This window comes from Chrysochloris asiatica, unplaced genomic scaffold (assembly GCF_000296735.1).
Source record: "Chrysochloris asiatica unplaced genomic scaffold, ChrAsi1.0 scaffold00238, whole genome shotgun sequence".
Classification (NCBI taxonomy): domain Eukaryota; kingdom Metazoa; phylum Chordata; class Mammalia; order Afrosoricida; family Chrysochloridae; genus Chrysochloris; species Chrysochloris asiatica.
Genome location: NW_006408756.1, coordinates 1810615 through 1838377, shown reverse-complemented (window position 1 = coordinate 1838377; position 27763 = coordinate 1810615). Strand labels below are relative to the sequence as shown.

At 48.7% G+C, this 27763-nt stretch overlaps 1 protein-coding gene across 3 annotated transcripts; it reads left to right on the top strand.

The window, feature by feature from the left end:
* Positions 1-27342, top strand: OSBPL2 (oxysterol binding protein-like 2). Of its 3 annotated transcripts, none has more exons than XM_006873364.1 (13): positions 1-37; positions 386-494; positions 2652-2727; positions 15645-15779; positions 16053-16150; positions 19904-20086; positions 20827-20934; positions 21329-21418; positions 22795-22936; positions 24503-24616; positions 24825-24948; positions 25400-25490; positions 27240-27342. In XM_006873364.1, exons 1-13 carry the CDS (start codon positions 1-3, stop codon positions 27340-27342), a joined length of 1410 nt encoding a protein of 469 aa, XP_006873426.1. The 3 variants fall into 3 exon arrangements, with proteins under 3 accessions (XP_006873426.1, XP_006873425.1, XP_006873424.1); XM_006873363.1 differs by having other exon boundaries at positions 353-494; positions 22795-22909; positions 24491-24616; XM_006873362.1 differs by having other exon boundaries at positions 353-494.
* Positions 27343-27763: the final 421 nt, after the last annotated feature.

Sequence of the window (27763 nt, the reverse complement as noted above, 5' to 3'; positions counted from 1 at the left end):
ATGAACACTGAGGAGGAATTCTTTGATGCCGTCACAGGTGAGTGGCAGGAGAAAAGTCAACTGTAGACCATACCATGTGAGTGAAAATCCCTGAGGCCGAAACGCCAAGTGCTGGCACTCTCCAGAGCAGCATGGAATGCCGTCGGAATCTCCGAAATTCCTAGTGTGTGCCAGCCCTCACCACCCTCTAACCTGTTTTTTGGGAAGCTGACTTGATTCTTCTGAAATGCGTCCATTCAAAGGTATCTCAGGCTTTAGGCTTGCTGCTTGTATAGCCAAATGACAGACATTAGGAGGTGGACTCTGGCACCTTCTAGCCCTGGAGACAGTCTCTCTTGTTTGTCTTGTACAGGCTTTGATTCTGACCACTCTGGGGAATTTTCAGAGGCCAGTCAGAAAGTTCCTGGAGGGCTTGGCTCGGACACCAGCAAAAGTCAGAGCGTCGGGAAAACGGAGGCAAGACCGCCCCAGGAGAATGGGCTTCAAACACACAGGTATGTGATCTCCTCATACACCCACAGGCGTCTGTGTTCACTCTGAGTCTGGCGGCATCTCCTCAGCACCCATACAACGTCCGGTCAAATGGATCCCCATAGAATGTCCAGCAGATAGGTCCCCCATAGAAGTCTACTTAGATGGACCCCCAACCAGGCCACCTGGGCTTCCTCCGCCAGACCACACTGTTCGGAGGCCTCTGTGCCTGGCATTTAGAAATCAGAGGACTACACGTTTCAGTGCGTAAGACCTTTGAATGGTTCTCCCCACTGTGTAAGATGGCGGTGTTCTCTGTGCCTGTTCTGGGGCTGCTGTGAGGATTAGGAGATGAGTGTCCAGGGCTGTGCCTGTGCTTGACCCTTAGTCATACACGCCCTGCTCTCCCCTCTAATAGATCCTGTCAACCTGATGTCTCTTAGGGACTTTGCTGAACTGCACTCGCCTGGCCTCTGTCAGGGACAGGAAGGCTTTGTCTAGCTTCATGTGTAGGCGAGAGGACGTAGTGGGAGAGGGCGTCAGGGTCGGTTGGGGAGCTGATGGTTTCTGTCTGCACCATCTGCTTGGTGTTTTAGCTTCAAGTAACACCTCTGTCCCTCTGAGTTTCAGATCCAAAGACCCAATCACCTCTTGCTCTCTCTGCACTTGGGAATGTAGAGGTATTTCACTTGTGCCTTTATGAGTGTTTGTTCACATTATTTGTTTAACAAATATTTGTGTTCCTCCTATGAACTCCCATCCTCACTGCCAAGACAGCTCAGGCTCCTTCTGGGACTGGGCCTTTGTTTTCTCCTTCCACATACATGGTGCCACTGTGAACCTGAGTTCAAACCTGGTACTGCCCTCCCTCACTGCATATCCCACTTGCTCCAAGGGCTGACATTTCTCCCATTTAAATACATCTTGGGTCCCTTCAGTGTGATCGCCTCATTGCCACACTCCTTGTCTTCATGGTGCACAAAGGGCCGTTTTTTTCAGGAGCCAGGTCTGATTTGGCTTAGGCACCCTTCGCTGGAAGCTCTTAGGCAAGACAGCCATGTGGTCCGGTGTTTTCACCAGACCTAAGTAATGGTCAGTGGAGCCGTCTTCTAGAATGATGGTCACTGGAGGCCTCTTCAAGAGTCATGGTCAATGGAGCTTTCTTCTAGAGTGATGGTCAGTGGAGTCCTCTTCTAGAGTGATGGCCAGTGGAGCCCTATTCTAGACTGATGGTCAGTGGAGCCCTCTTCTAGACTGATGGTCAGTGGAGTCCTCTTCTAGAGTGATGATTAGTGGAGTCCTCTTCTAGAGTGATGGTCAGTGGAGGCCTCTTCTAGAATGGTGGTCAGTGGATCCGTCTTCTAGAGTCTTGGTCAGTGGAGTCCTCTTCTAGAGTGATGGCCAGTGGAGCCCTCTTCTAGACTGATGGTCAGTGGAGTCCTCTTCTAGACTGATGGTCACTGGAGCCCTCTTCTAGAGTCTTGGTCAGTGGATCCCTCTTCTAGACTGATGGTCACTGGAGCCCTCTTCTAGACTGATGGTCAGTATGATGGTCAGTGGAGTCCTCTTCTAGAGTCATGGTCAGTGGCGCCTCTTCCACTCTGTCATGTCATTTAGAAGCCCTTTCCTCTCAGGACAGAGACTTGCGCCCCTGCTGTATTTCCCTCTGGGGCCAGCCCTGCCCCCCTGCAGCGTTATCACACTCCTCCCCCCTCCCTCTCCCTCTCTGTAGTTCCTGTTCCTCCTCAGGAATGGGGATTTCCCTGCCCTGCCTGAGTCCGTACCTACAGAGCCTTTCCTTGCAGCCCCTCATCCTGCCAGCTTCCTTTACTGATGACACAGATACACGAGGCACCGGGGGAAGGAAGACTGTTCCTAGGCAGTCTGTGGTGGAGCTGGCCCCTCTCTTGTCCCCTGCCCCTGACTCCTGTCCACATGAGTGCTGTGGAAGGAAGCCAATGATGCTGTCCTTGTGGTCATCTCCTAGGACGCTGTCCAGAAGAGCAGTGCCCACCCTCCATTGAACACTGAAACAGCGCACTGGCTTCTTTCCCCCTGAGCACGCTGCATCTAGAAATGCTGGTGTTGATTAACGTGAATATTTAGGGGAAATGGTCATTGCACTAAACCAGTCATAATGGCAGCTCTTACTGGGTTAATCACATGCCACTCCTTTTCAGGACATCGCTACCTGCCCCCATGTTCACCAGAAGTGACTTCAGTGTGTGGAGCATATTAAAAAAATGCATTGGCTTGGTAAGTTGGACTCATCTTAAAGTCTGAAACTTGAACATGCTGAATCCCTGAGAATTTATTGCATTGTAATTTAAGAAAAACCTACTGTGCGTATTTGCAAACAACATGAAATAGAGCCAGTGTACCAGGGAAGGAGTGTCTATGTCAGAGGAAGGGGCGGGGTGGCAGGTAGAAAACCAGTTAGGACACAGTTTGAAGGGTCTGTAGAACCCATACATGACCACTTCTCACATGTCCTTGCCTCCACTTTCTTCATGCCATTTACTTTATGCTCTACCATGTCAACCTTTGTCCTTAAGGAAAACTTCATGCTGTTTTCAACTTTTTATTATGGAGTAATTTTAGACTTTAAGGAAAAATTGCAAAAATTGTTCAGAGTGTTGCTGTGGACTCCCCGCCTCCCTCGAGTTGACATCTCACGTAATCATGGTGCCGCGTCAGGACCAAGGCATCACAACTGTTAGCTGGCGGCAGACTTTATTCGGGGTGTCTGTGTGCCAGGATCCCGCCCAGGGCCCCCAGGACTGGAGTTGTCATATCTCCTCGGTCTCCCCTGGTTCTTCCAGATCTTGACTTTTTAGACAGCACTGCTTGGAGGTGGACTGGTACAGTGGCACCACCAGTGGGTTCAAACCTGAAACAATGGTGAGGCTGCTGCCGCAGGACGGGGCAATGTCTCCTTCTGCTGTGTGTAGGATGCTATAAGCTGGAACCGACTCAGCAGCACCTAGTAACAGTAACTGGTTGGTGGTTCTATAGAATGTCTCTTGGCTGGTTTTTCTCTTGTCTCAGGACTGGGTGGGTGGAGTGCCTTCTTGGCAAGCAGGTAGCAAGGTGAGGTGCTCGTCTCAACATTCTGATCACTGGAGACGGTGGCCTTTGTCACCCATTAGCTCCTCCTCTGGGAAGTTACTACTTCCTCTCTGAGGACGATACTAGACTCTGGGCTGTGCCTAGGATTCCAGCACGAGCTGTTGGGTTTTGCCTGCAGCAGCTATTGCTGTCTTGTTCTAGCTCTCTCATTCCTTGTAAGTTTACTGATTGTGATTTTTCTGTAAGGGAGCAGTGTCCCTTTGCCCTTAATGGTTTTGTTGTTGTTGTTAAGTGCCATGGAGTCGGTTCTGACCCGTAGTGACCCTGATAGGGTGGGTTTCCAAAGAGCGGCTGGTGGGTTTGAGCTGCCAACATTACAGTTCAAACTGACTTTGCAGTCCAGTACATTACCCTGCAGCAGCACACCAGGACTCCCCCTTAATGATACATCTACCCACTTATTTGTGTCTGTTTGGATTCTGTGGGCTCTGGTGCTGAGCTTTTAGGATGTATGTGGTTGCTCCAGTTATTCTGCCTGTGGCGGCTGTGGGAGCTGGTACAAGTTGGCCAGCACTGACTAGACCGCATGGTCAGCTAGCGGCCCCTTGGAAACGCTATACAGGGTCACTATGAGTCACTGAACAATCGCAGTCCCGTTTCTGCCACTTCTTGACCTTGGAGCGCTACGGATGCTCCACGATTTGATTCTCCCTGCCCTGGACTCCAGGGCCCTTTGTACTGGAGGGTGGTATTTATTAGAAACCAGGACCTGGGTGTGGACTGTGCTCGTGGGCCCTCCCAGCGGGAGCAGTGTGAGTTCAGGAAGCCCTGTATTTATGGCCCCTGTTCCTGCCTGCCCATTGGCATTTCTGTGCCTGTCTGGGCATTATCTTTCAAAACAATACACCTGAAACGGTTTTCTCTCTCTGATGTTTTCTGCTATGTTGTAATCACTTCAGGTGTTGACGTGTATCTGGGACTACACAGTGAATGTATTTTTATTATTCTGATGAACTGCTCATTTTTTATTTTCCAAGAGTGGAATACCAAAGCATCTTGCCAGCAAAGTGAAATCAGTGAGGGCTGGAGTCTGGTGAGATATTCCTAGTTTTCCACCTCTGACGGGCAGTCTTTCTGCTTTGTATCATTTGTTTTCATGACAATAGTTGTGCTTTTCCTCTTTGACAGGCTTCTGCCTTATTCAGGTTCTGGCTTTTACAGAGTTTCCTATATGTGACCTCATTTTCTCAGTAGCAGCTTGTAGGATGGACTTGGATGATAGGGGAATGTAAACACATGGGCTTGGTGTGGGAAGAAGGTTCTCTTGCTTGGGCTCTTAGTGCCTCTTCACAGCGGTCTTCCTCCTGCCTGTGACATGCTCATCCCTCAGTCTCGGTGGTACAGCTCTCTCTACTGCTTCTCCGCTCGTAGAAAACCGAAGACAGGAAAAGCACATAGGAAAGCAGACGGCATCCTGCCAGCCACCCTGTGTCCCCACGACCAGCTTCCCAGCTATTGACCATGGCTAGCATCAGGTGTGGCCCTCCACATGCTTTCCTCAGTCCTGGCGATTCTGAAGCAAATCCCAGACATCTTTTTTTAAAAGTTTTTCTTGTGGTTTGAATGCTAGTTTACATGAGAGAACATCAGTTTTTCACTCATAGTATCATTGCAATGATTACAATCTACTGTGTGCATCATCATTCAATAGTATTTGCTTCTATGCCCTCTGGTTTTTTTTTGAGGGGGGAAGGTACACAAAAACATTCAGGAATATACAGTTATTTAAACAACCAAAGGGCACATTCTGCAAGCCTACCTCCTGGCTGCCAGCACACAGCCTTTCTCTTTCCACGAATCTAGAGTGCTCAACTGCTCTCTCTCTCCATGTCCCCATCTCTGCCTCCATCTCTGGTATCACTGCTTCTCTGGATAGGGTCCCACAAGCGGAACTTGTGTTCTTCTCCCTTCTTTCTAGGGTCCTTTTTCCTGGACTGTAAGAGTAACTACTCCCCTCTTTATGTTATAAAACTTCTACCTTTATAGTTGTGATAGTCACAATTAGTCATGATAATAGTTACTCACTATTGAATCATAAGAATCTTATCCCCATCTCTTTTCACCAGAACCGTTTAAACAAGATAAAAACTATAAAGTTGAGACTCTACCTTCCCCTTGTTGTTGTTGTTGCTATGTGCCGTGGAGTCGGTTCCGACTCATAGCGACCCTGCACAGGGTTTCTGAGGCTATTAATCTTTACGGGAGCAGAACGCCTCATCTTTCTCCCACGGAGCAGCTGGTAGTTTCGAGCTGCTGACCTTGTGGTTCGCAGCCCGATTCGTAACCACTACGCTACCAGAGCTACCTTCCCCTACACACTTTTAAACTAAACTCCGTCTTGAAAACTTGTAAGCCAGTCGCTTCATGCCTTTACTGCCTCCTCATTTTAGGTAGCCAGTGTCTAAGTTGCTGGTCCCTATCTACCCTGTATACAGAGGGGACAGGATTGATACTTGATATGAAGACTCCTTCCCTCTCAATTGGTATTTTGAGCTACTACAGCCGTAAGTATAGGTGAAGTTCATCAAATTGTAGCAGTTTACACTTGTTTCCTTTATCAAAAACAGTTGCTTTTAAATCTTTCTTTAGTTGAGTTCTAAGGAGCTCTGGTTACGAGTTGGGCTGGTAACCTCAATGTCGGCAGTTTGAAACTACCAGGTGGTCCACGGGAGAAGATGAGACTTTCTGCTCCTGTAAAGATTTTCAGCCTCAGAAACCCTACGCAGGGTTACTATGAGTCAGAACTGACTACACGGCATACCACTACCACCCCAGTTGAGTTCTAATCATCAAGCCATCGAGGCTAGGTCCAGTGGGTACTGTATGCAACTTTGGGTGTTGTTGCGCATCTCCCCTCACTTCATATCAGCTGAATGCTTCTCTCTCAGCTCTAGCCCTCCGTGGCTATGTCCTTGTCCATGGGCTCAGGAGTCCCCAAGTCTCACCACACTTCGGACCAGTCAGCCCTTCCTCTTCTGTCTCTCATCTCCAGGTCAACGGGAATCAGGTATCTTTTTATTTGTGAAATTTCTTATGTATCTCTAAAGGCTAAGAACGCTCTGAATGTAACTACTATACCATTGTTGTTACTGCTTAGTTGCTGTCAAGCTGGTTCCGACTCATGGCGACCTCATGTACGACAGAACAGAAAACTGCTTGGTCCTGCACTAGCCTTACAGTTGTTCTATTTGCGTCCATTGTTGCTACCACTGTGTCAGTACATCTTGTGGGAAGTTTTCTTTTTCGCTATGATGGTTCCTCCTGACAACATATTTCACTTCTAAGGGGCATTCTGGCTGTACTTCTTCCAAGATAGAGTTGTTTGTTTTTCTGGTACTCCATGGTACTTTCAGTATTCTTGGCCTACATCATAATTCAAATCTATCGAATATTCTCCAGCCTTCCTTATTCCTTGTCCAATTTTCCCCTGCACATGAGGTGATTAACACATGGCACAGATCAGGCAAAGACCTTGAGTCAGGTCTTTGACTCGCTTCTATGAGCGGTGATTGTGGATCCCAGTATAATAAAATCCTTGACAATTTCAGTCTTTTCTCCATTTATCATGATGCTGTTTAATGGTCCATTGGTGAAGATTTTTGTTTTCTTTGCACTGAGTTGGAATCCATACTGAAGGCTGTGGTCTTTGATCATCATCAATAAGTTGCTTTAAATCCTCTTCGCTTCTAGCAAGCAAAGTTGTATTATCTGCATATCACAGGTTGTTAATGAGCTTTCCTCCAATCCTGATTCCAATGTTCTTCTTCATAGTGTCTAGCTTCTCGGATTATTTGGTCAGTATACAGATTGAGTAAGTATGGTGACAGGATACAACCCTAATACACATCTTTCCTGATTTTAAAACTCTCCCTAGCCCCTTGTTCTAGTTGAATGACTGCCTCTTGGTCTGTGTACAGGTTCCGCATGAGCACAATGACGTGTTCTGGAATGCCCATTCTTTGCAGTGTTATCTATAGTTTGTTATGATCCACACAGTCAAATGCCTTTGAGTAGTCAATACAATACAAGTAAACATCTTTCTGGTATTCTCTGCTTTCAGCCAAGATCCATGTGACATTAGCAGTGCTATCCCTCATTCTACGTCCTCATCTTAATCCAACTTGAACCGCTGACAGTTCCCTGATAATGTTCATTAAGAACATTCAAGATCTGTCTTGAACTACAGTGCTGTCTGTGATAGGCTAAGACCAGTTAATACCACTATTATTCAGGTTTATGCACCAACCACTAAAGCCAGTGAGGATGAAATTGAAGCATTCTACCAACTTCTTCAGTCTGGAATTGATCAAACATGCAATCAAGATGTACTGATAATTACTGGCAGTTGGAATGCAAAGGTTGCAAACAAAGGAAGGTTCACTAGTTGGAAAATATGGCCTAGGTGATACAAATGATGCTGGAGATTATATGATAGAATTTTAGAAGACTAATGACTTCTTCCTTGCAAATACCTCTTTTACACAACATAAAAAATGACTATATACTTGGACCTCACAGATGGCATACACAGAAATCAAACTGACTACGTCTGTGGGAAGAGACAGTGAAAAAGCTTCATATAATCAATAAAACAAGGCCAGGGGCAGACTGTGGAATAGACCATCAGTTGCTCGTATGCAAGTTCAGACCGAAGCTGAAGAAATTTAAAATAAGTCCACGAGAACCAAAATTTGAACATATCTGACCTAAATTTAGCCATCATCTCAAGAACAGAGTTGGTGCATTGCACACTAAGACTAGAAGAGTTGTGGGATAATGCCAAGAACATCATACATGAAGAAAGCAGAAGCACATTAAGAAGACACCAAACAAGGCGCATCAGGAGAGACTGAAACCTGCTCTCCAGTGTAGAGATGCTAACGCAAATAGAAGACATGAGGACGTCAAAGAGCTGAACAGAAACTTTCAAAGGATAACTTGAGAAGACAAAGTCAAATATTAGAATGAAATGGGCAAAGACCTGGATCTAGAAAACCAAAAGGGACGAACCCGCTCAGCATTTCTCATGCTTAAAGAACTGAAGGAAAAATTCAAGGCTCGACTTGAAATATTGAAAGATTCTATGGGCAAAATATTGAATGATGCAGAAAGCATCAAAACAAGATGGAAGGAACACATAGTATTACTGTACCCAAAAGAAATGGATGATTATGTGCTATTTCAGAAAATACCATATGACCAAGAACCAATTAAGAAGTCCAAGGTGCACTGAAGGCATTGGCAAAGAACAAGTCTCCAGGAATTAGTGGACTACAAATTGGTATCTTTCAACAAACTGATGCAACACTGGAGGCACTCACTCATCTATGCCAAGAAATTTGGAAGAGAGCTTACAATCACCTGGTCAGCTGATTGTAAGAGATCCATATTTGTGTCCATTCTAAAAAGAGGTGACCCAATGGAGTGTGGCTATCCTAGGACAATATCGTTAATATCACATGTGAGTAAAATTTTGCTGAAAGTGATTCAAAACCAGCTGCAACAGGACATTGATAGGGAACTGCCAGAGGTTTGAGCCAGTTTTAGATGAGGATGTGGACCTAGGTGACCTTGCTGAGCTGAAAGCAGAGAACACCAGCATGGTGTTTACCTGTGCTTTATTGACTATGCAAAGGCTTTTTGAGTGTGTGGATCATGACAAGGTATGAACAACATTGTAGAGAATAAATATTCCAGAACACTTAATTATACTCATGAGGAACCTTTGCATAGACCAAGAGGCAGTTGTTCGAACAGAACAAGGGAACACTGAATAGTTTAAAATTGGGAAAGGTGTGTGTGTGTCAGGGTTATAGTCTTTCACCATACTTTTTCAGTCTGTATGCTGAACATATCATCTGAGAAGCTGGATATATGAAGAAGAATGTGGCATCAGGATTGGAGGAAGACTCATTAACAACCTGTGATGTGCAGATGATACAACCTTGCTTGCTGAAAGCTAAGAAGGCTTAAAATACTTATTGATGAAGATCAATGTCTGGACTGTACCTCAATGTAAAGAAAACAAAAGTTATCACCACTGGATCAATAAATGCCATCATGGTGAATAGAGAAAAGATTGAAGTTGACAAAGACTTCATTTTCTTTGGATATACTATCAACACTTATGGAAGCAGCAGTCAAGAAATCCATTGATATATTGCTTTAGGCATATTTGCTGTATAAGACCTTTTTAAAGTGTTCAAGAGCAAAGACGTTTGTTTGAGAATGAAGGTGCACCTGACCCAAGCCATGGCATTCTCAAGAGCTTCATATTGAAGCATGTGAAAGCTGGACAGTGAATAAAGAAGACCATAAAACTGGTGCATCTGAGTTATGGTGCTAGAGAAGAATATTGAAAGTGCCATGGACTGCCAGAAGAACAAACAAATCTGTGTTGGAAGAAGTACAACCAGAACGCTGCTTAGAAGTCAGAATGGTGAGACTTTGTCTCTCAGACTTTAGTCTTATCTGGAGGAGCCAAGTCCTTGGAGAAGACATTATGTTAGGTAAATGAAGGGTCAGAGAAAAAGAGGAGGACGCACGAGATGGATTGGCACAGTGACAGCAGCCGTGGGCGCTGTGAGGATGGTGCTGGGTCAGGTGGTGTTCTGTTCTGTTGTGCATTTGGAGCACCTAGCAACAACAGCAAGTGTTTGAAAATTATCTTTAGCAAAATTTTGCTTGCACGTCATGTTTGTCAAAACATTTTAATCGGTATTCCATCAATTCCTGGAGCCTTGTTTTTCACTGATGTCGTCAGTGCACTTTGAACTTCCTTCAGTACCATTGGTTCTCAATCGTATGCTGCCTCCTGAAATCATTAAATGTCAATCAGTTCTTTCTGGTACAGTGACTTTATTCCTTCTATCTTTTTTTGATGTTTCCTGTATCATTCAATATTTTGCCCATATAATCCCGGTAGCGTAGTGGTTACGAATTGGGCTGTGAACCGCAAGGTCAGCAGTTCGAGACTACCAGCCGCTCCACGGGAGAAAGATGAGGCGTTCTGCTCCCATAAAGATTTACAGCCTCGGAAACCCTGTACAGGGTCGCTATGGGTCGGAACCGACTCGATGGCACTTCACAACAACAACAACAATCCTTCAATATTGCAAATTGAAGCTTGGGTCTTTTTCTTTAGCTCTTTCTGCTCGAGAAATGCTGAGCATGTTCGTCTCTTCTGGTTTTCTAGCTCCAGGTCTAGCATCTTTCATAGTAAATACTTCACTGTCTTCTCAAGCTGCCCATTGAGATTTTCCGCTCAGATTTTATATTTTGTCATCTCTTCCATTAACTTTAGCTATTTTACCTTCAAGATGTCTCTTCTGACATCCATTTTTGTCTTTCTTTATTTCCTATCTTTTTAATGACCTATCTTTTCCTGTCTTATTCTTCTTGTAGGAGGTTCTTGATGTTATTCCACAACTCGTCTTGGGTCATTCATGTTCAGTGCAGCAAATCTGTTCTTGAGATGGTCTCTAAATTCAGGTCGCTTATTGGCTCGCATGGACTTGTTTCAATTTTCTTCAGCTTCAGCCTGAATTTACATATGAGTAATTGATGGTCTTCATAATTCAGTATTTGCCCCTGGAATCCTTCAATACCGCAAATTGAGCTTTGAATTTTTAAAAATTTTCTTTACTGAAGGATGAAGAAAGCATTAAAAGAAGATAGAATGAATACACAAAGTCACTGTACCAAAAAGAAATGGTTGATGTTCAACCATTTCAAGAGGTAGCATATAATCAAGAGCCAACGATCCTGAAGAAGGAAGCCCAAGGTGCATTGAAGTCATTGGTAAAGAACAAGGCACCAGGAACTGATGAAATCCAAATTGAAATCTTCCAACAAAGTAAGCAGCACTTGACGCACTCACTCATCTATGCCAAGAAATTTGGAAGACAACTACCTCACCAAATGACTGTACGAGAGCTGTATTTGTGCTCATTCCAAAGAGAGGTGACCCAATCCTCACTACTGGACCACTAAGTAACATCCATATAAATGGAGAAAAGATTGAAGTTGTCAGTGACTTCATTTTACTTGGATCAACCATCAAGACTCATGGAAGTAACAGTCAGGAAATCAAATGACGTATCGATTGGGCAAACCCGCTGTCAGTTTGAGGACTAAAGTGCACTTGATGCCAGCCATGGTATTTTCAATAACCTCAGATGCATGAGAAAGTTGGATAGTGAATAAGGAAGATGGTAGAAGAATTGATGCATTTGATTTATGGTGTTGGAGGAGAATATTAAAAGTACCGTGGACTGCCAAAAGAACCAATAGATCTGTTTTGGAAGAAGTACAGCCAGAGTGCTCCTTGGAAGCCAGGATGGCCAGATTTTGTAATTCGTATTTCAGACATATAGTCCCTAGAGAAGGATGTTATGCTTGGCAAAGTGGAGGGAAGGAGAGAACGAGGAAGACCCCCAATGAGATGGATTGGCACAGTGGCATCATCAGTGGGCTCGAACATAGCAATGATTGTGAAGTTGGCTCAGGATTGGGCAGTGTTATGTTTTGTTGTGCATAGGGTCGCTGTGAAGCAGTACCGACTTGATGGCACCTAACAGGAACCACAGTTGATGGTCTGTTCCACAGTCATCCCCTGGCTATGTTTTGACTGATGATACTGAGTTAGTCCATCATCTCCTTTCCCAGATGTAGTCAGTTTGATTCCTGTGTATTCCATCTACTAAGGTCCACATGTATCATCACCATTTATATTGTTGTAAAAGGTATTTGCAATGAAGAGGTTGTTTGTTTTGCAAAATTCTGTCATGTGATGTCCAGCATCATTTGTATCACCAAGGTCATATTTTCCAATTGTTGATCCTTTTTCTTTGTTTCCAACTTTCACATTCCAATCACCCATAACTATCAATGCATCTTGATTTTATGTTTGATCAATTTCAGACTGAAGAAGTGGTAGAATTCTTCAGTTTCTTAACCATTGGCTTTGGTGGTTGGTGTGTAAGTTTGAGTAATGGTTGTATTGATTTGTCTTCCTTAGAGGCATATAGCTATTCTCCTATCAGCAACAGCATTGTATTTCAAGATCTTGAAATGCTCTTTTGGATGATAAACGTGACACAGTTGCTCTTCAATTTGTTATTCCTGGGATATGAAATCATGTGACTGACAAATTCAAAATGGCCCGTTTGTGTCCCTAATATCTAGGACATTGATCTTTATGCGTTCTATTTAATTTTTGGTGACTTCCAGTTTTCCTTAATTCATACTTCATAATTCCATATTCTAGTTATTAATGGATGTTTGCAGCTTAAGTCGTGCCCTACCAGTAAATGAACTTCCTGAAATCTTTGCTCCATTCATATCATTAAGGTCAACTCTACTTTGAGAAGGCAGCTCTTCTCCAATCAGGTTTCAAGTGCTTTCCAACCCGATGGGCTAATCTTCCAGCACTATATCGCTGCTAGTCATACAGTGTCCAGTGGCTAGCCCCTCTCAAGTGGACCTCCTCTCCTTCTTCCTAGTCTGCCCTTGTCTGGGAGCTGTGTTGAAACCTCTCCACCATGGTGACCTTTCTGGTATTTGAAACACCAGTAACATAATGTCCAACCTCCTAGCAACATGCAAGCCACCACAGTATGACAGGCTGACAGATAAGTAGATCATATGTCTTTAATATCACAGTGTTCAAATTCCCAGTTTTCACTTCATTCTCTTTTTGCCGTGTATGTGTGGACCTCTCTTGGATCCTTCCATTGAGAGATACTTTTCTGTCACCCTTCCTCTGAAGTGAAGAGATACTGAAGCGTAATGCTCAGATTCCTAACTTCATGTGGAACTGTGTGCTGATGACGTGCAGAGTTACTGGGTTTCATTTATTATCTGATGAATTTCTCTAGGGAGAAAGTTTGTGGTTCTTGCTGTTTGTCAGTTTTCACTGTTAGGTTCGGTCCCATCAGCCAGCAGTGACCAGTGTGACCAACTCTGATATTTTCTCTTAGCTCATGGATTGAACCTGTGTCATGCGTTTCTAATCTGTAAACTGTTCCATCTCTGGTGGAAATGGCCCTTCCAGGCACCCATGGCCCTTGGAGTGCTTCACACATGTCTTGTGCCTTTGTCTCCAGACCTGGGATCAAGCACTTGTTAGAGAGAGCTCATTAAAAGGCCACCAGATGGGCTGCCCAACTGGTCCTTGTTTCCTGGTCTTTTCATAGGCTAGAGCTCGGGACTGTTTTGGTTTGTCTCCTGACGCTTCCCATCAGACGACAGATTTGTCTAAGCTCTGCTGTCTGCGTCTGTGTCTCCTCTCCCACACGGACACTCCCGGTTTCAACAACACTGGAGGTGGCAGATTTAGACTTGCACGTAATTAGTGACTCATTTGCTTTACCACATCCATAACAGTCCTGGATCCTGCACCGCGGCGCCACCACCCGTGCGTGTCCTGAAGCAGTGTGTGTCTGCTCCCGGAGCCCTTGTATCCTAAAGGGGATAGATACGTCCCTGGTTCACACACTCACATCACCCGGATCTAGAAGGGTCGGGACAGCTCTTCTGTGTACTGAAGCTACCCTGGGAGTCACTGAGGGTCACTGGTTTCATTTTATTTTGGGTATCTAGAGATTGCTTTTTGAAATTCAGTGTTGTGTTGGAATTATAGATGCAAAGTCAAGATAGTAACAAGATCTATTCCAAGACGTTTAGCTTCCTGTCCTTGCACTTCTCCTTCCTGTGGGCTCCTGGCGCCCCCTGTGAGTCCTCACAGTTCTGTTCCCCACGAGGTTCTCAGTGGGCAGTAGCTCACCAGGACTGTGGTATGAGGAACCTCTGGGTGGACTTGAACCTCTAAACTTGCTGTTGGCAGCTGAGCACATTAACCATTTTCACCCTGTAGTGTCTTTCCCCGTAGATAACCCCTGAAAGCATCCTGTGGCGTATCTTTCCATAGTCCATAAAATTAACCGTGTTTTGGTTCCTTCCGTCTCTGAGATAAACGCAGACGTTCCTTCCCCGGCGTTTCTCACTCAGCAGTACGTCTGATTCTAACAGAGTCTGGAGCAGAGCCTGCTGCTTCTGCCCTGTGCCCCCTGGTGCCCCGAGTTCACTCATCAGGGCTCCTGCTGGTCTTTGATTGACCCAAGGGTGCAGCTCTGTGGAGGCCAGTCGGCCTGCCTGTGTCTGCTGGCTGCCTGCGGACGGGTACTGGAGGGGGCTTGTCAGATCAGAGGACTGTGTGTGGCCCCCCAGATTTGCCCTTGCCATCAGAGCAGTGGACTGTAGGCTGGAGCTGCCCCTTTCTTCACACCTAACGGGTGTCAACTTCAGTCCCCTGGGACCACATCCAGCTGGGGCAGGGCCTGTCCCATCATGTGGTACAACTCAGGACCCTACTTCTCCCACAGTCTTGGAGGGGAGGCAGTCCCAGCCCACAAGGACTGGGAGACAGAGCCAGGTGCCTGGTGGAGGGCACAGCCAGAGTGACATGGAGACTCCTTAGCTGGCAGGTGAGGTCTTCTGCAACCTGGCCCCATGTACTTCTTCCCAAGTATCCCAGGTGCTTTTGAGTTCTTGGTGGGACACAGGTCAGGGTGAGAGTCCACGTCACCTTCATCCAAAGGCAGGTTTACATTTTCAAGCCCTATCTCACTCATATCTGTCAAATCATATCTCCTTCCTGAAACCAGCTCCAGGGGCCCCTGTTGGGTGTCTGATGGTACCCAACCTGGCATCTCTGTGACTATACCCGTGGGCTCTTCCCCCACTGTGTCCAGAGGAAAGGCTGATGAGAGCAAAGTGAAGGGATCATTACCCTGCAGTGGCCTAAGGATACCTCTCGGGTGGAACCCGGGAATGGAGGCTCAGAAACACCTTCCCACAGGGCTGTAAGACCAGGGTATGGAGTGGAGTAGACACAGGACTCGGTGCCGGGTCCATGCGGCCTGATGTTGGCAGCTCCCACCCAGGCTGTCGTGGGAGTCCGTGTGGGACCCGTGTGCGCCTCCGCGGGTGGTGGTCCGCAGGATGGTGTGCCTTGTGATTAATTCCTCCTCTGATCACACCAGGAGCTGTCCAAGATCACCATGCCCATCGTCTTCAACGAGCCTCTGAGCTTCCTGCAGCGGATTACCGAATATATGGAGCACGTGTACCTCATCCACAAGGCTTCCCGCCAGGCCCAGCCGCTGGAGCGCATGCAGGTGGGCGGGGGCTCCTGCTGGAAGTCTGTCAGGGCTGGGCCCTGTGGAGTCCCCTGCGTGTGTGCCGGCCTGGCCATGTCTCCCCCTGAAGGGTGTCCCACAGAGCCCCTGCTTCGTGGCTTTGACAAAGTGGTGTTGTGACAGGGCACCTTCCCCGGAAGTCATGTAGTCAAAGCATAGCAGTAGCAGATTGAAAGTTGTGACTGTCTAATGTCTGATCCGACGCTTGGCCTCATTGAGACTGTGCTCACCCCATCCTTGGCTTGTTCACAGTCTGTGGCAGCGTTTGCGGTTTCGGCAGTGGCCTCGCAGTGGGAGAGGACCGGCAAGCCCTTCAATCCGCTGTTGGGAGAGACCTATGAGCTCATCAGGTAAGGAGCGGAGGCCCGGCACCAAGGTGTCCTGTTGGAATTCTCCCACCCGCACTGCCGTCTCCACGTCTGTCCGTGTCGGATTCAGGAGTGGAGGCAGAATGTGTGTGAAAAGGCAGGAGCAGCGTGCAAGGTTGTGAGGCCTGGGTCTGGTTGTGTTTTATTGTAGCGAAAAGGTGCATCACAAAATGTTTGCCATCCACTTAGTTCTGCACATACACTCAGAGCTCGTCTTGTTGTACTTCACAGAGACGGTGTTCTTGACACAGTGAGGGGAACAGACCCTGCATGATGCTCCAGCAGCATGTGACCACCTCCTGTCTCGGCCACATCTGGGTCTCACGTTTCAGACGTGTCCAAAATAATAATAGTAATGATGATGCTGTTGCGCACGCCACAGACTCCGGTCTAGTGTCATCGTCACCTTCACATGCACTGCTCTTACTGGTGTTCAGTACCCTCAAGTCGGTTCCGACCCATAGCGACCCTGTAAAGGGCTTCCGAGGAGCGGCTGGTGAGGGGCTTGAACCACCGACCTTGTGGTTCAAACTAACTTTGCAGTCCAGCGCATTAACCCACAACACCACTGTTGTTGTCCAGTCGGTTCTGACCCATAGCGACCCTGTTTCCAAGGAGCCACTGGTGAGCTTGAACTGCTGACTTTGCAGTCAAGCACATTAACCCATAGTGCCACACCAGGACTCCTTATATGCACTAGAAAACTAAAAATCCATGTGACTTGCTTGATTTTCATCTTTGCTTTTATCCCTGAGGTCAACCCTTTTGTGTCATTGGCCTTGGTCACATTGCCCGGCCCCTTTTCCAGGTCACTCAACCTGGTTGAATTAAAGCGGGATGGGTACTTGCCAGTGAAGGAGACTGGGTTTTTCCTTAGTAGATGTTATCAAAGGATCACCTGACACGAAAGAGAAGACCCCCTCAGAATTCTCTGATAGCTGTAGTTCCATCAGCAGCCAGGAACAGTGGAGGGGTCCCTGTCCAGGCTCAGAAGTGTGTGCTGGATACAAGCTGAGGGCTGGGGATTCAGGGGAGGTGAGCAGGGATGCCAACTGGAGTGCTTCGGAAGCAGGACATTGCTGCAGAGAAGGGACTCGGGTACGGAGCCACGCCAGACGTTTAAAGCCAAGTGCTATGGGCCTGGCCCGCCTCCCTGCCCACCCTGGCTGGCAGTGGGTCACAGGGCTCTGGGGGTCTATAGGAGCCTGGGCGGCTAGCTTACTGCCCACAGAGTAAAGAGGGAGGGAGAAATCCCTACGAGCCCACTTTTGCCCTTCTGTGGAGAAAACGGACTTTTCTGTGGGTTTTAGGTGAGGTGAGATGCTGCTGGATGACCTTATGAAGATGAAGGGCTTTAATTTATGGTGACGTCTCCTTCAAACCACACCGTGGTGTAACTGAACTAGTCACGAGCATGTGCCTTGAGTGTTGTGCCCTTGTAGGACTTCTGTCAGGGGCCCAAGTGGTGCTGGCACCGGCACCAGCATGGGGAAGGTGAGCCCGGGAGCCTTGGCACTGAGCCCTCCCTGGTCATGCGGAGGACACCTCAGGAAGGCGGGCGAGCAGGCTGTGCAGTGGGGCATGTAGACGCTCCAGGAATTGGTGAGCGCTTTGCTCTGTGCATTCTCAACAACGACAACGTTGTTGTGAAAATAAAGGGCATATGTTGGGGTGCTTCAGAATGCTTTTGGGAAATTGTCATTAGATTTTAATTCTATTTTTTCATGAACTTTTGGATGCATCCGTGTGTGCGTGTGTGAATATCGTGGGAGAAAGATGAGGCTTCAAGTTGCTCCCATCAAGATTTACAACCCTGGAAACTATAAAGGGTTGTTGTGAGTTGAAACCACCTCCATGGCACATAAAGACAGCATTATGTATGGACAGATGTATAATTTTAAGAGCATGCTTTTTATAAGAAATGCATAAAAATTTAAACATTATAAAAGACCAACTAGATAGAAAACACAATTACTCACACTTTGGCAGATTTATCTTTTTTCCTCTGGAGTCACGTGCACACGTGTGTTTTTACATAACGTGATGGTGTTGCTGTTCGTCCTTTTGAACTTAACACTTTCCCACGCGTTTCAGCACTTCATTGACCCTGAGACTCGATTTATGGACTGTAGCAATCCCTCCAAGTTTCATCACAGAGTTTTCCTTCCTCTCATCAGACAGTGTGGTGTGCAGGCCCGCTGCCATCCTGAATTCAAGGATGTTACCTATCGTTGGCTGGAGGCCCGTGCCTCTGTGTGTCACTAAGGATGAACATGGTGGTGGCACTGGGGATGCTGTCGGCTCCGTGCATGTGAAGGGTTCAGATGTGGGGCGGTGATCCATGGATGGCTGAGTGGGCCGTGTGGAGGAAGGAGCCTTGAAGGGGGCACCCTGCTGGGGCAGAGAGAATGGCGTGAATGTCTGTCCTCCAGGGTGGGTGCCCCCTTGAAGCCCCCTGCTCCACGGAGCTCTCTCCCACAGCTGCTGCTGTGGCTGAGGCAGTGACTTGGGGTCACGACCTGCCTCGGTCGGAGGATGGCGCAGTGTCACACTGGGAAGCAGGCCTGAGGGGCCCCTCCCGGGGGCTGAGTGCATCTCCTCTGTCTTCTGGTTCTTCCGTGTAGCAGGTGTCACCCAGCCCGGCAGCCTGCCTGTGCCTTCCCACTGCTGGCTGCGTTTCAGTGACGGGTCGCAGGTTCTGCATTGCCTTAGATGTTAGAAAGCCATCAGTAGTTTGGATTAGTAAGAAACTAATCCATTAAAGTACTTTGAAACAGATAAAAGTGTGCAATGAGACAGTTCCTCAAAGACACTATAGAAGCAGTATGGGTGAAAAGAATATGAACAGCCCAAGATGCTGTAGAAACTGTTAACCTTTTCTAGAAACTCAATTCAGGGACTGAGTGCTTGCTTCCCAGAGTGACAGAAAGCAGTTAAAATCCTTGTAAACACCAACAAGTGCAGATTGTCTTGTTCTGATGCGCTAACCTCCAGGTCCCCCGCTGCCAGTGTCCGGCCACAGAGGTCTGGCCAAGCTCTACTTCCGGAGCAACACAAACAAGCCACATCATTTACCAGTATTCCTTGGTCCCTACGATGCTTCTTGTCTTGCTAAAAATACACTTTCTTTTCTTAGACAAGCATTCATTTTGTAAATTACATACCTTGGTAGGCAACCTTTTAGAATCTAAATTTTCAACTTTCCTTCTTCTGAAATGATTGGAAATTCTGATTCCAGTTAAGTTAGTAATTATGTAGTTGAGCTTTTATAATTTTTAATGACTCCAACTGTAGGTGTGTGCACAGTTCCGGAGCAATTAAAAACTGACATTTTTATTGAAAAAGAGTGCATTAAAAAAAATCCTGTTTCCTGGCCAGGAATATCTTGGGGATAAGTCGCTCCATCCAAGCATCCTCAGAAGAGGGGGCTGCCGAGGGACAGTGGGGCTCGTGGGCAGGGGCCTTCCCCTCAGGGTTAGGACCACAGTTTGGTGTCCCAGGCTCTAACATGTTTCTAGACCTGTATCCACATGTCCTTCCGGCTGAGTTCCTGGGGTGGACCCGGAGAACTTGGGGGAGGGCTTCAGGTAGCTGGTTTCCATTAGTGGTCAGCTCTGTTCATTGGTCCGGAGTTGGGGAGCTTTGGGGGCTGTGCCGGCAGAGAAGCAGGGCCCGGCACCTCTCCGATGACTCCACTTGGGTCTTGTTCCCCCGGCCCGCTCCCCGCTTCTCTAGGGAAGACCTGGGATTCAGATTCATATCCGAGCAGGTGAGCCACCACCCTCCCGTCAGCGCGTTTCATGCTGAAGGGCTCAGTCAGGACTTTGTCTTCCATGGCTCCATCTACCCGAAGCTGAAGTTCTGGGGGAAGAGCGTGGAGGCCGAGCCCCGTGGGACCATCACACTGGAGCTGCTGCAGTAAGTGGACAGTGGACCCGAGTGTCCTGGGCAGACAGAGAGGACATGTTGGCTCTCGTTAAAGGCGAGACCCCTCCTGTCAGTAAGTGGACAGCAGACCCGAGTGTCCTGGGCAGACAGAGCCGACACGTTCGGTGTCGTTAAGGGCGAGACCCCCTCCTGTCAGGCTCCATCCGCTCTGGTGTATCGCTGTCTGGTTCCCACCTGGCCCTGGTATGCTCACTCACTGGGAGTCAGAACCGACAGCAAACGCTTCCTGCTGCTCACAGTGTCCAGGTCAGGAGCTTGAGCAGCACAGCTGGGTGGCCTTGGCACGGGCTAAGAGAAGAGGTGTTGGCGTGTGGTTAAAAACTGCAGACCACTCCCACTATAGTTGTGTCCTTCCCAGGAGCCACCCCAGAACCGCCACACCGCCAGGCCTGTGTGAATGAGTGCGTGGGCCCTGGGGTGTGTGCTGGTGATGCGGTTTCCTTTCCAGGACCTCAGTCTTCTTTTCTCTCCTGTTCTCTTGTCTTGATGTTTGAGTAAAAGGCTTCCTGAATGGTACAAAGGAAAGTAGAAATGCATTTCAAATAGATGCTAAATCAATAGAATAAGTAGCCTCCCTCTTGGGGGAGTTCGAAGCCCCTGTCCATGCTCTCAGACAGTGACTTTGCACTCTGACAGCCTTGGCATTCTGGTCACTTGGGACACATGTTCCTCCTGGCCTCTGACCTGCGCCTACCTGGCCCCTCCCACAGGCAGAACGAAGCCTACACCTGGACCAACCCCACCTGCTGTGTGCACAACGTGATCATTGGCAAGCTGTGGATCGAGCAGTACGGCACGGTGGAGATCTTTAATCACAGGTCCGCTCTCCCTACGTGGTGACCGCCAGCAGGCTGGGTCCTGTGTCTGGACATTGTGATGGCTTTAGACCAGCTGCAGTGTCGCTGCAGGAGTGAGGCTGTCTGTGTGTGTGTGTGTGTGTCACGTGCTGTGGTTCTCGTTTGTTATGCTTACTGGGCCTGTCCTCTGGAATCACCTCCTGTCCCTGGAATTCGGGACTCGTTGGCGTCTCTTGACATAGGGCTGAGTGAGGTGCCCCTTTGTGATCATAGTCCCATCTGTGGACACCCCCATCACCCTAAAAAGAGTGCTCTGCTTCCCACCCAGCTCTTGCCCCTCTGTCCTTCACCGTCTCTGGTTTGTCATCCCAGGATGTGGCTGTCACATGACAGGGCTCTGTGTTTATGTCTCTAGGACCGGAGACAAGTGTGTGCTCCACTTCAAGTCATGCGGACTGTTCGGGAAGGAACTCCACAAAGTGGAAGGGCACATTCAAGACAAGAAGTAAGTGGCACCTGTCACTCATACACATGACACCTGCTCACTTGTTTAGAGAGAGCATCCCAGTATCAGGCAGATGAGGAAACAAGCGCTTTGTCTTCACTGTGGTTCCCAGGGTGTGGTGGATGGAAGCCGCTCTGTCTTGAGGCTCAGGGGTCTGGGCCTGATTCCCTTGGTAAGCAGATAAAAGAGTTAGACATTAGTCCCGAGAGAGTGTGGCCACGCGGCCTCTCTGCATGTCTGCGTCTTGGCGCCAGGAGAAACCCAGAGCAGCGTGTGCCTCTAGGTCAGGACTGTCACAAAATCCTGTGAGCCAGGAAATGGCCAGTCATGGTCTAAAGCGTTTCCCAGGGTTTCCTCCTTGCCTTTGGATTACTTCTCTTCTGTCTTGGGTCTCAGATTCCTCCCCTGTTTCGCCAATAAGGAATTTGGCACAGCCTACTGGGGTCCCCTAGGCGCTACATTTTCCTCTATGAGCGTGGGTGTTTCCTTCTCCACCAGTTTGTGCAGAGTCTTGCATCTTGGGCTCTGACCGTGTCAGACTCAGGTGGCGTACCTTAAAGGTGACAGTCACTAGTGAGAATAGGACCAGCTGGGCAGCAGCAAGCAGGGCCCCCGAGGAGCCAGCTGTGGGAACCTGGAAGGAGGGCTGGGGACTGGCAATCACAGTAGTGGATGGTGTGTGTAAGTGTGTTTCGGTTTCTTAGCCATAAATTTGAGTGTGCTCTTTTCTAAAAGGGTGCCTTGTGGAGCGTCTGCCCATGCGTACACGGGCTAGGGTCGGTGCCTGCGGTGCTGGTCCTCAGGATATCATGGGGCGTGTCATGCTCTGCCCCCTGCACTGTGCTGACCCCCATTCTGTGAGCACAGACACCTCTGGGTACTGGGCTGTGAGGTCTGGAAAGATCTCTAGGACTTTGCCAAAACAGAAGGGGGCTGCGGAGCGATTGGTACAGCAGCTGTTATGGGACCAGCTCTTTGTACCCTGATGGAGCTAAGTCTGGTGGTACCAGCAAACAAGGTCACAAGGTCACCCCCTCCTGGCTCTTGCTCTGCCTCTGTTCCTTGGTGTCTCAGGACTCAAGAGTCATTCCAAGGGGCACGAGGAGGGACTCTGAAATGAGCCTTGGCGTCTCCGTTTACAGGTGTTGTACAGTACGTAAGAAGACAGGCCAAACAGGCAACTGTTGTTGTTACATGCCTTCGAGTCCTTCTGACTCCTAGTGACCTTGACCAGGAGCGGCTGGTGGGTTTGAAGTCCAGTGCTCATCCTACAACACCCCCCCAGGACTCCATGGCCAGCTTTAGGGGCAGCTTATTGAAAGGAATGGTTTTGAACTGTTTTTAACGTGGTTTAAAAAATGCCCTTTTGACTACAGCAAAAAGAAGCTTTTCATGATCTATGGCAAGTGGACGGAGTGCTTGTGGGGTGTTGACCCTGCTTCCTACGAGTCCTTCAAGAAGCACGAGAGGAGAGGCGATCACCCCAAAAAGGTAAAGCCGGGAAGGTGCTGCTCTGGGGTGATGGCCCTGCGCAGAGCAAGGTCTCAGGAAGCGAGGGTGTCCTGGGACGGTGCTTAGAAACGAAGCTGGGCCGGCCTGTCCCAGGGAGGATACAGCACTTGCAGAATGAGTAATTACGTCAGGATGTGTCCGTCCCAGTGAACAGTGAGGAGTCAGGGTGTGTCTGTCACAGTGAATGAATGAGGGAGTCGGAAGGTGTCTGTCAGTGAGCTAGTGAGGGGGCTAGGGTGCATCTGTCACAGTGGGCCTGCCAGTATTTGGGTTCTGGCACTGGTGGTGGGATTTGCATGTATTCACTGATTGGTGTACTGTGTCTGTGGAGATTCTTGGGGTCTCGTAGGCAGCCTCCCTGGCCTGGAGATATCCAAGAGAACCTTGTTTAAGACCATGTCTTTCTGGAAGTTTCATGTTTTCCGGTTTCTTCTTGATAAAGCCTCATTTTCCTTTCACCTGACCTAGCCTGTACTGATTTAAAATTCAAATGATGGACATTTCTTTTATTTTTTTTAGTTCTAAGTACTGGATAATATACAAGGGGGCTTCAAAAAATCAAAAAGTTAGTGGAAAATGGAATGAAGAGAATGGAATTTTTCCACAAACTTTAGAAACCCCATTGTATTTAACACTCAGAAAGTATTGTGAGCTTAAAACTAGAAGTGATGTTCAAAAGAGGTTGTCTTGTTTTTTGAGATAATAGATTGAAATGGACCAAACCTGAGATGTTCGGTGTCATTTAACAAGACCATCCACTCTCCCACGGGGGTTTAGTGTTCTCGCTCTGTTGTGACACGTGGTGTGTGCTGTCCCACAATACTGCTGTTTAAGCCAGAGTGAATTTCCACCTCCCAGCCTTGGAGTGCTTGGCCTAGTTTCTGATGTCTGTCTAACTAAGGCTTCTGGCTTGTTGCGCTGGGTAACTAGAATGAGAGACAGTTGTCCATGAGTTCTTAGTCTTGAGCTGGGTCGCAGTTTGGCTGCTGGCCCCAAACCAGCCTATGATCAGCAATAGCAGAGACCGCTGGGGTCAGGTGGAGACCCCCATGCTTTGCTGATCTATTTTCCATGTTATTCTGTGGGGGTTGCATTTCATAACCACTGTCTGGGCAGCTGTGTTCCCAGTAGGCATGAGCTGGAGAGTCAGTCGCTGGGAAGGTGGGTCAGATGCTGTCTCAGAAGGCGCCACACGGTTAGGCCATGTACAGACACAGCAGAATGTCTTTTGATGTTGCCGGTGGTTTTCCCACAAGGAAAGTCTGTGACGCTCTGGCCTCCCACCACCTGCAGTGATCAGTGGACACCTAGAGTGAGGCCATGGTCACTTTAGGAACAGGACGTCCAGCTTGTCCCCTCACACGCAGGAGGCTGGCAGTCTCTCCTGAGTTAGAGTAAAAAGGACCAAGACAACAATGATCCTCACTGCTCAGTGGTACAGTAACAATCCCAGAAGAGCTCCCCCCGGGACTAACTAGGACGCCCCATGGCCAGCCTGGGCTCTCTATCACCCCCTAACCGGGTCCCCCCGTGACCCTCTGGCTGGCTCTGTTGCAGGAGACCCACTCCGAGAAGGTGGACAGTGATGTGGCTGACCATGTGCCCGAAACTCAGGAGACTGTACAGGTCATCCCGGGCAGCAGGCTGCTCTGGAGGATCAACTCACGGCCCCCCAACTCGGCTCAGGTCTGTCTGAAGGCCTGGGTCACCGGTGCCACTCCCTCCCTCCACATAAACTCATCCTCCTGATTTCCAGAAGATGCTTTAGAAGTGCCTGGGGGTTGGGAAGGGCACCCCCGGAGTAAAGGACCCTCTGCCTTGAGGTTTGACGGGATGCCAGGACTCCAATGGCCATAGGCAGACCTGCCTGAAACCGAGCCCCGTCCCCCTGCAGATGTACAACTTCACCAGCTTCACTGTGAGTCTCAATGAGCTCCAGGCAGGCATGGAGGAGAACCTGCCCCCCACAGACTGCCGTCTGCGCCCCGACATCCGTGGCATGGAGAATGGCCACATGGGTACGTGTCCGGGCCCCCACACCTAACGCTGCACTGCCGGGTTCCTTTATCTTGTAAGCTTAGGGTTCAGTACAGTTCTCCTGATGAACCCAGTGGTCTCGGTTTCTGCACGCTTTGGGTCATTGTTGGCCAGCCGAGACAGCTGGCCATTGTGGCTGTGCTCGTTTGCTGACCAGGTTCTGAGCATGTGCTTGAGAGCTGGACAACTCCCAGAGGACGATTTGGGCAGCTTTGCTCTGGAACATGGCCGTCTTCTCCACAGAAGCCCTCAGTTCCCTGGCAGGTGGTGGTCTTGGTAACTTGGCCTCAGCATTGGCCATGGCATTTGATCTCTTGATTACAGAATTTACCCCGGGTGTCCTCTCAGCTCTGGGGCTGTGAGGGGGTTGCCCTGACCTCTGCCCCTGATTGAAATGCATACTTCACTGTTCACTGTCTGCTTGGGCCCTAGACTTAGCGAGCCGAGAGAAAGAGCGCCTAGAGGAGAAGCAGAGGGCAGCCCGCAGGGAGCGGGCCCAAGAGGAGACGGCGTGGCGGACAAGGTGAGGCTCCCCACGCCAGGGACTCGCGTATCTGTCTCCCAAAGTTGAGGAAAAGTGGCTTCCTTCCAGGTTTCACTATGGCACTGGTAGCCTGTCACCTCACGTGATGTCACATCACGTCACGCCACATCATGCCATATCACCTCACACAGAGTGACCCTGTTTACAGTTTCCAAGGAGTGGCTGGTGAGTTTGAACCACCAACTGGCAGTTTAAACCCACCTTAGAGTGGAGTGCTTATCCTACAGTGCCACACCAGGACTTTCATAGTTAAAATATGAGCATCCGCTTAATAATGTTCGGTCAGAAACGTATTGTATTGATTAACTAGAATTTTAAAATAGGTTGATCCTGGTTGTGCTATGGCTAAAGCATTGTGCTGCCAGCTGAAAGGTCAGTGGTTCAAATCTACCAGCTTCTTTGAGGGAGAAGGATGAGGTTATCTGCTTCCCTAAAGATTACAGCCTTAGAAATTATGGGGCAGTTCTCCTCTGTCCTATAGGCTGTGAGGGCAGTTCGCCTCTGTCCCGTAGGTTATAGGGACTGTCCTCCTCTGTTGTATTACTGTGTGTGGTAACATACACTGTCGTGTGGTGTGATGAGTCATAAAGTTTTGGGAACATGGCATTAGCTCTGCATTCCATTCCCCATGAGTTTTTGTAGTCTTCTAGTGTGGACGCTACCACACACACGACTTCCATGCGGTTAAGTGCCGTCCAGCTGGCTTTGCTGCTAGCAACCCTGTATGTAGTTCTCTCACCACGAAGCAATGGATAGGCTCTGTCCACTGACCTTGGGGTGGACAGTCCAGTGCGTGTTGAGAAGCCACTCCTCTCATTCTCATTCATGCGTGTACACGTCACATTTAAGGTTTTATAACATAGATGTTTTTGGATAGTTTTGAATAATTGTAATTAGCACTTCCTCCTGCCAGGCTAGACTTAATTCTCAAGTCTCAAGAATGTTCACTGCTGATGTCTTTATGTGACTGATGGGCACGGTTCTAATTTAGTCATTGTTATGTGCCATTGAGTCAGCATTGCCTCTTAGCGACCCTACATAGGGCTTCTGAGGCGTCTTTCTCCTGTGGAGTGGCTTGTGGGCTCAAACTGCTGCCCTCGTGGTTGGCAGTCTAGTGCTTCTACGACAGAGCCTCTGTGCCCCCGACGTATTGAATATAGTGCCTTATACAAGCTTTGTGCGTGGAATCTGCTTGTGTTCAGAGAAAAACATCTTGAAAATAGTTAGCCTTTCTTCATTCTGCGTAAAGCATGAAATTCAACAAATGTCTTGTGAAAAGAAGGCTGTTTTGTCCTTTGAGGCTTTCTCTACCCACGTACCCTCCTTGTGAACTTCAGAGCTGTGGGGGCAGGGCCAATGTCCTGTTTGGGGTACCTGGCTGTGGGAGGGGCACCATCGTGTCTCCTCACCCTCCATCTGTCCTGTCCCCTCTTTACAGAGGCGCCCAGGGACACCTCAGTCTGCTGTCAAGGGGAAGGTGTTGGCCATGGCAGCTGCCCCCACCTCGTTGAGGCTCTAGGTCATCCTGTGATGGGGGCTGAGTCTGGGGGGGGCAGTACTGGTGGGGATGGGGAGTGCTCGCTCCTGCTCAGTCGAGGGGTGCCCCAGGGCTGCACTTGAGCAGCCCAGCTGACGATGATCGTGGGGCCCACAGAGCACACCGTGTGACTGAAGATGCAAGCAGGGTGCTCAGTAGCTTCTTTTCTGGCCCCCCTTTGTGATCCGCAGGTGGTTTCATCAAGGCAGCAACCCGTACACAGGGACCCCCGACTGGCTCTACACAGGGGGCTACTTCGAGCGGAACTTCGCGGACTGCCCAGACATCTACTGAGGGCTCCAGGGCCCCTTGGGGGGCCTGGAGGGCTGAGAGGCTGGGCGTCCCCTTGCACCGACGGCTTCAGGGTGTCGGTTACGGCTGAAACCAGCTTTTCTAACATTCAAGTTCACAGAGGTCACGGAAGTTCACAGAGGTCACGTCGTCCCTGATCAAAGATTCCATTCTAATTCACTTTTGATTGCCAAAAATTGTCCCACTATTGAGGTCTCTTCATAAAGAGTCACTTGAGGTCAGCACGCTCTGTTAAGGGTTCAACAGGAACATTCCTTCCAGCCCCTTGTATGTGTCCGAGCCTGACGTGGTTTGTTCAGCTCTGGTACCTCCTGGTTACTGAATCTGTCACGAACGAGGTGGAAGAAGGGGCCCACATCCCTCCCTGGAATACAGTGGCAAGAGGTCCCTGCACCTGCCCACA

Excerpts from the sequence above, each read along its gene's own strand:
- OSBPL2 (XM_006873362.1), top strand. The coding sequence starts at position 1 with ATGAACACTGAGGAGGAATTCTTTGATGCCGTCACAG. Across the intron at positions 20,087-20,826 it reads ATCACACTGGAGCTGCTGCA|GCAGAACGAAGCCTACACCT; the intron begins GTAAGTGGACAG and ends CCCCTCCCACAG. Across the intron at positions 24,617-24,824 it reads GGCCCCCCAACTCGGCTCAG|ATGTACAACTTCACCAGCTT; the intron begins GTCTGTCTGAAG and ends GTCCCCCTGCAG.